At 37.0% G+C, this 16892-nt stretch overlaps 1 protein-coding gene and 1 long non-coding RNA gene across 4 annotated transcripts; one reads left to right on the top strand and one right to left on the bottom strand.

Moving 5' to 3' along the window:
* Positions 1-6417: 6417 nt before the first annotated feature.
* On the bottom strand, positions 6418-15652 carry LOC113665239 (retinal homeobox protein Rx1). Of its 3 annotated transcripts, none has more exons than XM_027180916.2 (4): positions 15632-15652; positions 13651-13940; positions 12996-13210; positions 6418-7852 (listed from the first exon to the last, which is right to left on the bottom strand). In XM_027180916.2, exons 2-4 carry the CDS (start codon positions 13871-13873, stop codon positions 7409-7411), a joined length of 882 nt encoding a protein of 293 aa, XP_027036717.2. In that variant the 5' UTR covers positions 13874-13940; positions 15632-15652; the 3' UTR covers positions 6418-7408. The 3 variants fall into 3 exon arrangements, with proteins under 3 accessions (XP_027036717.2, XP_089061261.1, XP_027036715.2); XM_089205135.1 differs by lacking the exon at positions 15632-15652 and adding an exon at positions 14345-14520; XM_027180914.2 differs by lacking the exon at positions 15632-15652 and adding an exon at positions 14155-14508.
* On the top strand, positions 10665-14541 carry LOC113665240 (uncharacterized). Its single transcript, XR_003445695.2, has 2 exons — positions 10665-10844; positions 14278-14541. It is a non-coding gene; the product is annotated as an uncharacterized LOC113665240 (long non-coding RNA).
* Positions 15653-16892: the final 1240 nt, after the last annotated feature.

Below are 16892 nucleotides of genomic sequence, written 5' to 3'. Positions count from 1 at the left end.
AGTTGGGTTTTTAATAGAAAAATAAGGGACTAATTGTTGATCGTTCTGAAGCAAATTTCCGTGCAACTTTTTTGTAAAGGATGAACTACCAACTGGGAAATTTGATTTTAACAATATGTGGCCTTTTGCAAATTAGTAAATCATTGGAAAATACCTCAAAACATCGATCTTCTTATTTACGTTCCTTTATCACAAAATCAGAAACAATAGTATCTTGAACGTGTATACGACTACCAGAACTTCGCGCTCACGAAAAAAAAAGCTAACGAACTCACTTCATAACCTATTTAAAAGAACAACAAACAACAGATTGAGCGTTTTAACAAAATCACTAGACAAAGATAATTGATAACAAATGTTTCCTAACTTTTACCTTAGCTTTATCTTTAAGAAGTGTTCACTAAACCTGAGAGCAAACTCTATATTTACTCAGTTTTTTTCTTAATTAACAATAATTATTAGAATAATATCAATAAAAAGATAGTTGTTCGTGTGTAACGTCATGTGATAACGTTGAAACTAAAAGCACAGCTACGAAAGCTTAAGATAAAGGCTCAGCAACGTCAAGACGTAACAGACTTGAGTTATTCTCTGCAAAAAGCAATTTGGTGACACAAACTGAAACACGACACAAACAAACTATGGGTCGTAGATCTAAAGGGACATTGTCATGATTCAATATGCATCGGCATTTTTCAAAAGCTGGCTTATTTTAAGCAAAATGCTTCATCACTTAATTACCTATTGACAGCTCAACAGTCCTTTGTATCTAATCTTATCACAAATAAACTAGGCCTTGTTAAGTGTATTGGCCCCCTAATTAAGGTTCCAAATAATCAATACGGACTTTTGCTTCAGGCAATAAATATTAGCACGGCACGAACATCGAGGAGGTGCCATTAATTATTTGACTGGAAATACTTGATAAAAGACACTCTTAGATCATTATTTTTAGAGATAATCACGTACAATTGTTTACGGGTTTTACTCACACAAAAAAGTCCAGAAACAAGTTCTCGGCGTAGATTGCCATCATGTATGTTTTGTTTTCTTAAAGGATATTAGGTGTTGTAAACAAATCACAAACAGATTATCAGCGGAAGTCCTTGTTCAGGACATCTGATCATCTTCCGCAGATTCCACTAAAATAAATAACTCCAACAAAACAGTTTGGAGAAAGCTTCTAGTTTTAGAGAGATTAGATAATTAAAGGCTGGACACTTAATACGTCAAATCAGTTTTCATTTAAAGCTATAGGTGTACCCGTGCATGCGAAAACGTAAATCAATTCCTTTAGAATCTTCGAACTTTGCACAGTTCATATTCAATTACGACAAATCCAGTTCAGAACTTAGTTTTTCTCGTGCACAGTGATATTCTATTCAAGCTCGCAGAGGGATGACTTCACGATATTCTTCCTTGTGCGGAAAGCACTCACGCAACGCCCCTACATCCTTGAGAATGATCATTTTAAGTAATTTACGTGCAATTTACCATTTGAACATCTTTTAGCTGTGATAAGCAGAGGACATTAACTATCATTAATCACTGCTGTGCCACAGGGATCTATAATCAACTTTGCCGTGAGTCAGCAACTTCCGTTTGTCATGGGTTTTTGCAATGACGTCCATGATCAAGTGGTCGTAACTGTAGTACAAAATTTTTGCCCCACGCTATCATTGCTGACTGCTGTATCATGAAAATAAATATTGATAACTTCCAATATCCATAGAACACGCCATCGCGTGCAGATTATGCAGGTTTTTTAGAATCACACCGACTCTTTTCCGCGATACCATGGGGAAAGATGATGTCGGCTAAACAAACACGCCGTCATGCATGTGGTTTGACGTCAGAATATATTTAAACAGAAGAAATGAATAAGGAATAAGGCCCGTCATCCTTAATTGTAAAAAGACCAAATTTGCCAAGGTTAAAAAATGTTTTCAGGGATTAGAAACTTTCTCCTTGGAAAGTTTGTTAAAAAAATAAAAGTTAAATAAACAAGTTAGAGATCTACTATACATCTAAAAAAGGGGAACGCGATTTTCTCTGATGAGACTAGGAAGAAACACATCAATCAATTGAGTGGATGTACTTCAAAACGGTGGCGCTAAAAGTATGTAGCCATTATCATCCCACTCTTTCCGAATTTTTTATTATTGTTATCATCATTAGTATTATGGGTTCGAATCCCGCACAGGCCTGGTTTTTTGTCTGGCCTTATTTTCTCTATTTCTTAAGTAATGTTCATTACTGCGTTGACCACGTTCATATTCACCTATTTATCTGCACTTTACATTTTCGATTTTCATATATTCGCAGTCATTAATATTACTATTATTATTATTTTTACGCTCCCCACCCTTCCTGTTGATGTGGTACGTCTTAATTGTATTGGCCTCTATTCTCTTGGGACGTACAGGCGGTAAAATGTGCGAAGAGGGAACAACAAAATTCTATTTTTACAACTAAACAATCAATCGAACATAGAAAAGAGTGCTGAAATATCAACTTTCCTCCTATTCAAAAGGGAATATAATACATGGGTGCTCGTGGATACGGAACTTCCCAATTCAACTCAATAGCTCACCAGTGAGAGTCGCAAACGACAGATATCGAGTTGAACACAAGAAGAGAAATTCCATATCTACAGGCAACTATGTATTACTTTGTTCATCAAATAAACCCCGTTTGCCTGAGAGGCGCGAAAGACGAGTGACGTGTCAGCAGCCGATTGGTGATAGCAAACATACGTAAGAATTAATGTAACTTTACAAGTGTGCAGTTACGGCCCTTCTTCAGGGCTGGAAATCCTTGAAAACGCCGCAATTTAAACAATTGATAAGGTTTGTCTTTACCTTAACCCTTTAATTACTAGAATTGAAATAGCTAACATGTAATTTTTAATTGCAATGCAAATATCTCATCTTGCAGAGATCAGACAAGCTTATCAGCCAGAGCATGGTGTCCAGTGTCTTAATTACATGGTAATGTAAGACGGCAAGAAGGGAGGATTGCTAACTGCATCTTGAGAGTTAGAGGCTATTAAGAGAATGTGGACCAATGATTCTTCGGGCCGTTAGCATAGGGAACATAGGGAAGTTTGGTAACAGGTTGAATCAGAAAATACACAGGGTAAGGGGGCCTTTCAAGATGACTGTAATCCTTGACTTACGGAATGCCAAAAAAGTTGGTGAACTGTCAAACATTCCCTTACTGCGCTGCAGTAAGAAGTAATAACAGATCAGCCTGTGTACTCTTCTCAGTAATCTACACATTTTTGAGTATTGTCAAGTTAAGATATAAAAGATAAATTTCTCTGAGATTAACAACACCCACTGTGCGAACAGAACCCTATATCTGGAAAAGATAGTAATGGTAAAACCAGGGGCAAGAAAAGGAGCATCTCAAAACGAAAACCAACTTCCATAACCTAGATTAGACTCATCACCATAGCAACACGTACCAACAACCCTATTCTTTCTCCACCCACCCCTCCCCTACACCCTCCTCCCTTACCTGTAAACTCACTTCTATTGTAAAGACACAAGTTGAAGTTTTGGTCATATGTACTTCAAGTCTCTGCTGTTTGAAGCTTATTATGCCTAAAGTATATGGTGGTGGCTATTGTATATATTTACCAAAGTAATATCTTTTTAAAAATAAACTCACTAGTGTTATTGTACTGGCTGATATATCGACATGCACATTTTTGGACAAGTCAATATTCATGAGAGTCTTTTAGACTAACTTCTCTGTCATTAAAACCACAACAACACATGTGACACATTTTGTAAGAAAAACAGTAACCAGTTCCACGTTCACGTGCATGGCAACAATTTTCAGGTTAATGAGACTTACAACTAAACAACAAGTCATACCTTGGTTAAAAAGGTATCATGACACATACAAATAGGTATTAAAGTTACCATATAAAGCAAGACCTAACAATATTATTTACCTCGACCTTTATACCCCTGACCTTGATGCACTCTGACGCCATGACACCCATAAATCAACTGAGGGTATTCCACTGTCCTGGAATATAGAACATAGCATAAGTCATGCAAATAAATCAAATCAAGTAATAAATCTACAATGCAATTCAACATCAGAATTATCATAGCTATTTTTTGAGTGCGCCAATCCCTTTAGCAATAACAAAGTGAACATTGGCTGGATTGGGGATACTAAGCTGTTAAGAATATGACAAGGCATAGTACAACCACTCTGGGTTGATTAAAAATTTTATGCTCACTGTTTATTCATTTTTTAAACTGAAATTTTTAAAAAAATTGTCCTTTTTCATAAATACTTATATCTACCCGTCGCAGCAATACACCTTTGAAAAATGTGGCCTAAATAGGGTGATTTTACTAGTTCTTGTTGAATGAGAGTGATGCAGAAGCCTTCAGAAATTAGCCCTTTCCTTCCAAAGAGTGACAAAAGTGCAATTCCTCTGCACAATATCATTAAATTTTCAAGCAAAAAGGTGATAAAATAAGAAAGGAAAATATCACGTAGGAGGTTATGTTTAAATGTTTAGGCATAAACTGTGAAAGAAATGTATGGTTCAAACCATGAACTCCTGAAGGAAAACTCGCTGAGAAGCACAACAGTTTTTAAGGCTTCACCGGGCTAGTTGTGAAACTTAGATCCTACTCATGTCATAAGCAGGCTGCAAACGAACACTATGAAACGTAACAAAGGCGAAAGATATCGTAGCAAATTTCTTGCAAAGGGAATCCAGGCCATGATAGTTTGACAAATTCTTACAGCTCCAAGAAAGTCGCCATCTTGTTGCATTAGTAACCGCGCACGAATCATCCCCCTCTCGTGATTGGTAGAAATAGGTCAAGTGAGCAAAGCTCAAGTTTGCGCGGGATTTTTTTTAATGATTGACTACAGTTTCCTCTATCACTATCAATAAAAGTAATATTTTACGAGCAACGAGAGAGAAATCAGGTAAATTTATAAACCATAGAAGCAGAAGGCAAGAGCTTATCGTCAGGGACCCGTCATAGTCATGCCAAGAGAAAATGAGGTAACAGTATTTTCCCTTAACCATGCCTAAGGAGTCGAACCTTTCTTAAAGAGAGATGGTGATAGATATTGATAGAAAGTTTCCAAGAGAAGGTTCGTGCCAAAAGTTTCTTTCTTAACGACACTCTCCAACAGCTTACTCGGAGAATCGATGTACAAGTCCTTGAAAGAAAAAACTTTGTATTTCATTACATTATGCTCTGGCAATTTTATTTATTTATTTATTTATTTATTCGTGTTGTCGATTTTTCAGTTCTTCGTAAAAGAAAAAAACCGCATAAAAACATAATCTACCTGAGAAAAATCCAAAATGGTGAAGAGTGACATGAGGTTATATCTTTCTCAACTTCCCAAGAGCGCTGTGCAGACAAAACACTTCAAATGTTCTGTTAATGTCATTCTCACCTAATGCAGGCCGTAGGGGAAACGGGTCATCTTTCATACTTCGGTGCGACTATCTGGTCTCCGAATTCTGAATACTTTAGTCAGTCACCTTATCCGATAGACTAGAAAGGTTCTAAACCATCAACCATCAAATGGCTAAAATATTAATCATTAACCGTTTAAAATGGAAGATCTTTGCCGTCAGTCGTCAATAAAGACAGTCAATATAAGCCTTCTCCTAGACATTTATCATTGAGAACCAAAATGGAGTCAACATATGTTCTACACATTCAATCAGGTGAATTTTTTACAAAATGAACTTATGGAAAGGTCGAAGCAGAAATGTTCAGTCCACCGTGACGTTCTGAACACGTGCAGAGGAATCTGACTGGGAAGTATTGATTTTCTTGGAAATATTTCGGCTGTATCGTTCATCAGTCTCTTAATTGCTACAGTGATATGTTACCACTCACCGTCCAACAGACTAATGAAGGCTGAGCGATTCAGCCGAAACATTTCCGGTCAAGAAAATCATTAAGTTCCTGTCAAATTCTTGGACACATTATGTAAAAATCCTTCACGATATACAACTGAAGCAACACTTCAAGCCTGAAAATGTGAAAAAGTTTTCGAATTTCTCCACGGCGTTTTTTCCTTCTGACACAGACTCCTTCAAAAAGATTTACTCAAGTTTTGATAATTTTATGAAAATTGATTTATTCCAATTTTTGCAAAATTGTGCCTTTTTAAGATTTAAAGAGCAAATAACAACTACTAATATTACTTTAACTCCAACAAATTAACTTCAGCCGTCATATGGTCTAAAATTTAACCGTCTGCCGTCAAACGGGCTTCCCACGGAGACCCTTTCAATATGATTCCATTTAGTCCCTCAAGGCTTCAATCTTTATGCTACTATTGAGCCCAATAACCTCTGCACAAGATGAAGTTTTCCCGGTAGACCTTAACAAACTACAGGCCTGCTACTTAATGGGCAAAGTTATAGAATCTAACTTTATTTACCACTTCTTATTAGTTAGCTCACAAACTTTAACAATACTTCAGTTAAATGTTTAACCATATCATTAATACCCAATTCAATGCAGACAGACTTTAATTGCAAAGAAACTACAAAGCCATAAAATTGTTCTAGAAACTGCTTTTCTTGAAATAAGCGTATTTCAAGGTGACACAACGAAAAGTGAAGAAAAAATGCGTGTGACTTCGTGAAACCTTAGATTAGAAAAATACAAGTATGGGTATGCACGTGTTCTAACTATCCAAACTAATGTATTACCACAATCGAGGTCTTACATGCACCAAGCATTTCAGCGTTTATAAATAAGAAATATATTTTACTATTTTAAATATATTTTCAATTCCTCGTTATTACAAAAAAGCACACATTCTTATAATAAGTTACATCAACCTCAAAACGATGGATAGCCGTATTGCTGAGGTGTGAATACTATGTACAACATTTGAAGATGGTGGACTCGATTTTCGAGTTGTAATTATGATTCTATACGAATGTCTTGCTGATTTTATGACCTTATAGGCCAATAACCAATTATATACGTCGATGTGTAAAAAAATAATTAGTGATGTTGTTGATCAACTTTACTTTGGGTCGCAAAGTAATTTCTTTACAAGTCAATGTTTTACGCAGATTAGTGGTGTACTTCTACTTGGCTTGACTTTTACTAAGTTAGCCAGAGTCGTTGGTCCTCATAAAAAGCCTCATCGAGTGACATGTTAAATTGATTTCTCTTGAAACACGATTTCTTGGAAGGCCAATACACAATTCTTAGTCTATATATTTGTTGTAGAAATGCTTGAGCTAAGCGCTAAAACCTAATTGGATTCTTTACTGTAAATTACAGGAGAGTAACTTTGTTTTATTTTATCTATACTTATTGTCGGCACATAGAATAGTTAAAAATGGCTCTATATTGCAGGTAAATTGGCGGATTATAAGCTAAACAGTCTTGTTTCCATCAGCTAGTGATTGTGCGGTGCTGTGTTGCTTTGCCTTGTATCTCAGATTTTCTATGCTCGTTCTTCGAAATTCCTGCGTTTCCGAGGGGTTCTTTAGAAATGGTGTCATTCCCGGTCTGACGTACTGTCTGTACAAATGGTGTGTATACATCGCTGCTGGTGAGAGTCCGGGAACGTTAAGATGGGCTCCTAGAGGACCATATGGACTTGGTGCAGTGGCGAAAGGAGACAAAAGGCTTAGGGCTGGGACATGCGGGTGCCATCTATCCACTCCTGGAGTGAACGGATGTGCACCAGGGTGCACGTGCGGAACATCTTGAAGGGCCCTGTAGTCATTCGATGGCCCGTAAAGGTATGTAGGGCTTTCGCGTCCCATGGACTTTTCCCGTTTTCTCCATTTAGCTCTTCTGTTTTGAAACCATACCTGGAAGGGGCACGATGGAAGAGAAAGAACAAGTTAGTGATGGACTTATAAAACGAAGAATTAAATGAAGGAAATGAAGGTAAAGATGATTGATCTCATTTAAGACGACTGCGAGGAAAGTTGAGGAAAACAAACGGTGAAATGATTTATAAAGGAAATTAATTATAATTTGTCAAAAACAAGCAAAAAAACCCATTCTCTCTTGTACTTTTTTTCATCCTTCTCCATTATTCGCTAAAGATACAATTGATCTTTCCATGAACGCAGCTTTTGCTGCAGAGAAAGTTCTAGCTAAGAATTGAAATGAGAAATAATTGTTTCAGACATGTCGCCGGCGCAGAGAAGTTGTTTGGAGAAGCAACGCAAGGCCACGAGTTTTAAGTCACAACGTGTGTCTCTTTGCCTAGTGGTCGGTAATTATCAGCAATCATTCTTGACTGGTACCACAATGCCATCCATAAACGCTATTAATACCGCTTCCAACAACAATCACTTTAATAGTTGTCCTCTCTTGGCTAGTCTGCAGCTGTCGTAAACAATAAACGCCCCACACTTATTGTTAAGGAAACGCTATTTCAACACTCAGACTAGTGTTTAGCGTACGAACTCCATACATTAGACGTTAAAGGATTGTCAATGTGAAATATCCTTGATAAGCTGTCTTTTAAAATTTCAAACCTCAAGACTCACTGTGTGATCTCAGTTGCCGAATGCATTTCTCTCTGCCAGTCTCTTTCTTAACGACATGGCTTCGGTGTTTTCCCTTTTCGATAATGAGGTTTATCGAACATTGGATTGTGTCTTTTGTTCAGTCTTTGCGCATCACTATTTAAATAAACTGAATTTTCTACACGATTGTAGTAAAGGACAGTTAAGGTACCGGCAGTTCTAGAAATGTACGCGTATCATTCTTCGCGATCGGACAAAAAAAACTAAACGAAAACCGCGTGGCAGGAAGAAGAACACCATGCTTTGGGCACGTGTCGAAGTGTTGAAGCCACATGTATTAAGGAAAACTTGCGACATAATACATTAACTGATAGTAATTAGCGAACAGCTTTCCTTTTCTTCTCTCTTTTCAAAGAAAAATACGGTTTTATCATGATTTGTTGAAAATTAGTAAACTATAATTATTTTTCCAAACACACATACGATAGAAATGTATCTGAACTAGGAATCCTATAAAGCCATGTAGTGTAAGGTTGCTCTCAGAGAATTGAAATCAAAACCATGAAATGTTAAACACACCGGAGAGTTTGTGTCCAAACGGACAAAATGTGCTAAAAGGTTTTAGCAGGAAAATTTCGCTTTAAAACTTCAGCGACATTTTTAGTCCATTATACCATGCTTTTCCATATAATCACGTTTAATAGATAATATTAATGGTGTTGGTATCAATTGGAAGCGATAAAGGTCTATGAGAAATAGATTTCGGATGTATTAAAGGCTTAATATAATCCTTAATTTGTTTAATATATTTATCTTTACAGAGGCATTGTTATAGCATAAGAAACGATTGGGAGAAACTGTCTTCTTCGCACTGACTTATTTCGATTGTAATGGCCCCATTAGAAAACAAAGACTAATTTACAAATGCATTAAACGTATAAACAGGAAACAGAGCCATTTCAGAACCAGTAAATTTTGTTCACTGTCACTTTATCATTTTAAATCTCGACATAGATAAGATTAGAAGTATGAGACGGCCATATTACCATTCTTTAAAGATTTTAGTGATTCCTTACCTAATTGACAGTTTTGCCTAGCAATGTCCTTACTGGAAATCAAAGCTTTTAGTATCCTTGTGAAGTTTGTTTAATACAGCACAAACTTCACAAAAAATTGCAGGCAAAGTGGCTCTAGTAACAATGTGTATCTAGCAAGCAAGAAAGCGAATTTGCGGCCTTTTCTTGACTGGATCTTTTAACGACAGCCCGGGAAAACGATCTTTCACGACCAAGGCAATAGTTACTCGGCTAACTTAGAACAGACTCATAGGAAGGAGGCTAGTTTCTTCTTTTAAACCTGTTTCCGTCCATTTCTCATTATCTTGTGATAGGAAAATCCATATATGAATCATAGAAATGTATTTTTTATGCAAACCCAGGAAAAGAAAAAAAGTTTTATCGCGTGTATAACACAATTTAAAGATACATAGCATTCAGATAATATATGGGCTTATGTGAAAAGAAGCTGTTGGTTGAAGATTTTTATCTAATAACCTATATTTTCATATCATAAAGAAATATTGCGAAAAATGCAATAGACGCCATGGGTTTACGAAAGCACTAACGAGACAGACAGACACAATTGGAACTAAAATGTGCCGCCGAAGGATGTAATACACGCAGTTTTAAGATCCAGAAAGTTGGATGCTAAGTTACACATCTTCTCCGATGAAATACGGAAAAAATCAGATTTTCTGTTGATTAACTGAGTAATTAAAATTCTTTCAACTGTTTATTAGGTGCGTTATCTATAGCATTCACCAGAGGCCTTTTAGCTTGAGCTGAAATCAATATTTGGGATTTCATTAACAACATCCTTTGAGATAAAAAGTCTTTATTCTAATTCCCTGTCGAAACGAGGAGTGGTTTGTCAAGATTAGAGATTTGATTTCGCAACTTACTCTTTACTTTATCAGAATCATTACAAAAAGCCCAAGCTATAGACATATTAAGGTGTTTTTATTTATATTATGCAATTTTAGGTCTACCAAACTATCAATTTAAACCCACAGATGTTGGACTTTGTCTGTGTAATTTTGCCTTCCGGCTAAGTGATTGAGAGCATTCTCTTCTGAATACAAATTAACTTGATGTAGCACGCAAGCAGTTATGAAGTAACTCTTTCAGAGACTTTGATCACTGTACCTTGTTTTGTAAATTAAAAACTCAAACAAGACCTGTCGCAGAAAATGTAAGCCAAATAGTCTTAAGTGACCGAACAAGAAACTTTACGATTCTGGCATACCCAGGAGCGTTCAAAAAAGGTTGGTTTCATAACAACATTGTTTATAGCACCTTTACAAGCGTGTGTGTAATGAAAACAGAACGAGTGTATACAATAATACTCTTATTAGCTCTAAACTAGGTGGCAATAATTTTTTTTCCAAATCCGCGTTAACTTTATTACTTTTCAGAGGAACAGTAGTTTCAACAAGAATTACGGTTTAATTTATATGAGTACACAAGTAAGCGGCGATGTTTTTCAAGTTTATCCTATTGTTTATCACATCAAATTAGTCCAGTAATCCTTGGCACTTCACCGTCATCAAGTACTTTCTAGAGGAAACATATTTTGTGCATATTCAAAAGGAAATAGCAAAAAGATGTCAGAAATGTTTCTCTGACTTCAGTGAACCTCAACGACAACTCAATAGGAGAGAAATGCCTAGAGTAATGACGACTGTAAACAGGTTTCTTTTAACTGTACGACGCTAATATTTCAGAGAACAAATGAAGTGAAACCTTCAAGCTTTTTTTTGCTGAGCAATTCTAACTTGATTTCGTTTGACGTAATTACAATGACACAGGACTTAGTCAGGTTTTGAAAGCAAGAGGTTCTTCATAATTAAGTCATTCAGTTTCCTACCACCAAACCCCTGGGGCAATAGTTATTTTTATGACTGCGTCGTGCCATTGAAATCATTATAAAGGTAGCCTGGCTTGTTCAAAAGGTCCTACGCTAATTGCCAATTCTAGTATCTACGTCATGATTAATTATCCACTTTGTTTTCATGGCTGTTCAATATAACCCATTAATACGACAAAATAATTGCCTCAATTGTACTGTCTTTGTATACATATTCACTTAAAATGCAATTTACAGTGGTTAATAGCTTTTCGTCAGAACTAAATAAATTCAGAGCGATACCAAGAAAAGAACGCTTTGCCCCAAACACTATCATTGCAATCGAATAAAAACTTTTTTGTTTCAATCTATTAATTACCCTTCAGACATCTTTTCAACCGCGCAGGTTAAACTGTCATTTGCTAGAGCAGAAAAAAGCTTTGGTATACACTTTTACACGCCGACAACTGGATGCAAATTTCAATATCTCTGAAATTTCACAAAACCTTCCGAAATTTAATTACATGGCATAAAAATTGTCACAACACGAGCTTAACGTCTGTTGTCTTGTGCTTTTAGAGACAGCCGCGTTTCGAACCAAATTGCATCATTATTAGGCCCATTTCATTTGCTTCGCTTTCAAAACGTGAACGAGTTACTTTTCAACTAAATTTCAATTTCAAGCGAAATTTCGTTTAGAAGCCCTCGCAGATTAACATGTTCCACTCTACGGTCTCCGGGCGTAACCGAGTCGTTAGGTCGTAACGTACGTAACGTACACTGTTTCGTCATGGCCAGTATTTTCGTCACAACACGTTATTCAGACGGTAATTTTTCCCCTCTTAGGACAGCAACTCCAATTGCTGTAATCAAAATAGCTGTTTTATAAGAATCACTTGCGCCAGCTAGCTGTTCGGCCGTGAATTCTCCAAGCGTTCAAATTCAAAGCCATTTTTTTCAGTGTCGTTTCGCACACGCTCTCCAGTGAAAGTTATCAGAGCTACAAATGTTAAATACAATTTTAAATTTGTCGTAAATACTAGGTTGTAACTCATTGATTTAATGAGTAAGGCGACTGGAGCTGTTATTTCATCAGCTTGATTTTCACCCACGTAATTGATGAAACAAAAGCTTCATACTGTATCACAACTACTCAATCGCAAAAGTTTAAATATTGTTGCATTCTCAAAAAAGATGACTCGGGCGCCACGCAACCAGATCAGGACGAGCCACTTAAAAAACACCCTTCTATAAAAACCAGTTTAATTTTTTTTTTCCTATTTGCTTCTTGATAATAAGCAAGAACCTTAAAATGATCTGCAATGAATTGAATACGGGGTAAAATGCACAGTCATACAGCACAAAAGTCACAAGTTGATTTTATCACGTTTTCATCAAAAGTCCGAGTTTAAACATAGAGAATTCGCGCCGCCTTTCACCGCCTCTCGCAGCGACTGCTGCCAAAATGCTGATTAGTAACACAGATTACTTCGCGGCTGCTTCGCCCCAAATAGTCCTGCCATTTTTTGTGCCTAGAACTGACTATGAATAATTGAAAAACCATACTCACTTGCACTCGTGCCTCACTCAAGTCCAGCCTCAAGGCTAACTCTTCCCTTGTAAAAACGTCAGGATATTGTGTTTTCTCAAAAGCGCGCTCGAGTTGGTGAAGTTGGTAGGTCGTGAAGGTGGTGCGGCTCCGGCGCATTTTTCTCGGCTTGCCATCATTTTCGTCAAGGTCGTCCTCGTCCTTGAATCCTTTCTCGTCGCCCACGCTCAAGTCATCTAACAAATGAGAAAATTAAGTGGATAAATAAAAGCACAGCAAGCCGGTTAACTGCATTTAAACACTTTAAGCATTGCCTTCGCTTCTGCCGCATGTAAATTTGCAAATCACGGCAGTCGCAATGAACATCAAAAGGCGCACTGTGCAAACACACAGTTCCGAAAGTTAGTCATGGTTCGAGCTCGCAAAAATCTACGCTTGTGGTTAGAATTGAAAGCGAAGTAAACATTTCCTCGTTGTTTGACAATTCAAGGATGGGGAAATTGAAATTTAAACACGAAATTAGCACCTCATCTGAAACTTTCCGCTATGTTTGCAGAGCGTTCAGCGCAAAGAAAAGACGAGTGCATTGAAATTCCTTGAGTAAACTGTCTCAAGTGTGTCATAAGATTGTAATATCAACTTGAAAGCGAACGTGGTGATGGTTTATTTAATTTACCTTCGTCGTCGCTAGAATTTCTTGACAGTTTGCTTTCTTGTTCGAACGCTTCCTCCTGTTTGGGTTTTGGTCTTCGATCGTTTGTTCCAAGAATCATATCGATCGTGTAACCTTTACTTGAAGCTTGAATAAGGGCCGATTCTATCGAATGCTCTGATCCATTTTGCGTTTCTTTTTCCTTCTTCTCCGTGAAGACCATGCTCGGTCGCGCGGCTGAATCCATTATCAGTCCACCGTCCACTCCGTAAACCAACCAAGAGTGTTTGTCCTCGCCAAGGAGTAGCTTCGTCCTTAACAATTTTTATTTGAAAAGAAAAGTTAGATTAATGCAGATTTTATATTTGCCCCTAATCTTCGTCCTTTGTTAGTTAATCAAAATGACCGACTGTCATAGTTTTAATCAATGTTTATTTGTTCAAACAAAGGCCTTAAAATAAATAGGCCATTTTCAGCAGCCAATCAGCGGGCTGCGTTATGATTAAGGCGATATTAACAATATAATACTTAAGTTTGTTTGTTCCTTTGGCCCCCATGGCCTCTTCTTAACACTATTCCACCCAGGAAGTTGATAAAATGTATTTGTGTCATCGTCTTGTTGTCTTAATTCTCCCTATTACATGTTAATAGGTTCTGAGTGGTGAAGGTAAAATTGACGCCAAGATGTCGAAGTTGCGCGTCTCCGGAATTCGAATACCTTGGAGTTCTTGACGAAATTTCGCACTTCAAAAGCTCAACAGCAACGTTTTTGACCGCTGTGTGGTGATTAAAGAGACTCTATAATACAATTAACGCTCAATAAAGATTATTAAAATGTCTCTGTAGCCATGGATATTTTAACACCTCGTTCGTTGTTTCACTAAAGCAATAGGTTTAATAAATTAATTAAATTTCGGTCGAAGCCAATTTGGTTCAAAAAGACGTGATCGGATATTACGCAATACTCCTCGGCTGCAATGCGGAATTCATCGAGAATAGCGAATTTTTTAAGTCTTTACTTCTTTAAAAAGATAAACTCAGCGATTATTCAGCGAGGTAGGTTTTTCACAGCACGCTGCTACTCAACTTGAAACCTAGGCCAAGCTGAGACGTTCATTATACTCACAAAATGTTTATCATACTTTTTAATTTCAAGCTGATAAAGCACAAAAGGCTTATTCTTCGCAGCAGAGCACGATTTCTGAACCATTTTTCTTCCTTTGTCCTGAAAGGTGTGCAAAAACGCTAATGTATTCGTAACTTTCTAATTAAAGAACAATCCGTTGTGTCGGCCTAACAATTGCCTTGCAAATTAAATGAATACGGATAAAGAAGTCCACTGGAATATTTCAAAGATAACTAATTAATTATAGCCCTGGGCAAGGAAGTTGTTTATCTTTGTCGAAACCAAAGCGCGTTCTTACTCAGTATTCGTAAGTTAATGGCCTATTTATAAAACTATTAAGACTTAGTTCCTATTGCGTCATGTTTGGCGATTCTTGAAATCCACAACGCCACTGGCTTCACAAACATTCATTTATCTTTAGTTTATAACCAACCACAGGGCTTTAGAACACAAGAGACCCTTTATGTGGCTGGCTTTTAGAGGTTTTGTTTATTGTATCTTTTCAATGCCTTTTTACGTTTGAAAAGGAGAATATTGGATCTATACTTAACGCGGATTACATTGGTTGAACATAGCCTGCAGCCAACTTGAATAACACAAAAGGAACAATTCATGATGGCGCCGCAATTTTCTCGACCTTATGATCTATCTTCCGTTGGTTTCGGCGTGTTTCCTGAGTGGGTAGCAAAATACGCAAACTTGATTAAGAATGAAAGGGAAGGTTCAGGAATTCTCGGTGTCGCAAAATTAAAAATCTGCTCACGTATGAAATTTAACACGTCGTAAGAGTGTTTTCCTATTTTACACATCTATTTTTTGTACAGCCCTTAAAAATTGGTGTCGTGTCATGAAACAAAACATCCCGGTCACTTAACTCACCACTTGATGTTTGGCCTTCAGTTCATGGTGGAGGATAAACTAAGTGGACAAAGAGAGATAAATAAATGACCAGAGACAAGCATCAATACAAAACAAGGCGTTAATGTATGGATGCTTGTAATAACCGGTTAACAATATTGTATTTTGGCCAAAGGTTATCGTTACTCTGAGAACTTGGAATTCAACATAGTTGTCAGACTTTTCGCCTATTTTTCGGGAAACGACTTAGAAACTGGGTCGAAAATATTTCCTTTTTTTTGCTCAATAAGTAAAAGGGTGAGTCAAGTCAGAGAGGAATTGTCGTGATTTCTTCAAAATTCGAACACAAAAGAAATAATTTCAAACAATCAGAAAACAGGAACTATGTGAAAAACCTATAGAAAAGGTGGTTTTCTGGTCCTAGTATCGTAAGTCTTAGGAAGCACGTATTTGATTTCAAGAGGTTAAATTAAACGTTTTGTCATTTTACACAAAACAAGTAATATCACATAAGCTCGTTAGACCTGCATATTGGAAGGAAAACAAACTAGTCACAACACCTGACCATTACGACCACACGAGATCTCTTCGGCTTTAAGTTAAAATAGGTCCCTGCTAGTTCTTCAATTGTCAAAAAAATTATGAATAAACATGCTTGTATCGTTACTTTTCAAAAGTTATCGCTTTTAAAATATCATTTCTGCAAATATTTCAAATGGAAGAAAAACTACTTATCCACCATACCCAATTGGTGTTCGCGAATTTGATTGTGTTATTCAACTTTACTGCACGGCATTCTTAGAATAAGCCCTGGATGGGATGGAAAGCGGAACATCTAATTAAAAATTTATCTACATAGGAAGCTTTCGAAAACTTTAAACAAAAAAGCACACAGCGATCAACTCTTTCACCTAAAACAACTACATGGCCTGATTCGCCAGCGAGATCTTTGAATTTCAGTTGATTGAGAGGGTATCGACCACAAATTCGGAGCGTCCTTTCTCTCTGCTCTGTGTTTTTAATAACTGTTAAGTTTGGCAGCTTTCTTTTATTGGGTCTTAAGAAACGTATAACGCTTGACAAGGAGTAATAGCAGCGAGTAATAGCAGCGGGTAAAAAGACAAAGCAAAAGCAAGAGCATCGTTTTCAGAATGTTTGAATGCCATCAGAGTTGTACAATTTTTTTCTACAAAATAGGGAATTCATGTCGCAAAGTGCTCCCTTGTTTTTCTGCGCAAGAAGCCCCTCAGGAGGAGGAAATCTTGCAATAGAATCACCTGTT

The sequence above is a fragment of the Pocillopora damicornis genome, chromosome 4, assembly GCF_964200805.1.
Source record: "Pocillopora damicornis chromosome 4, jaPocDami1.2, whole genome shotgun sequence".
NCBI lineage: Eukaryota > Metazoa > Cnidaria > Anthozoa > Scleractinia > Pocilloporidae > Pocillopora > Pocillopora damicornis.
The sequence above is the reverse complement of the archived record's forward strand: the minus strand, read 5'-3'. Positions and strand labels throughout refer to the sequence as shown.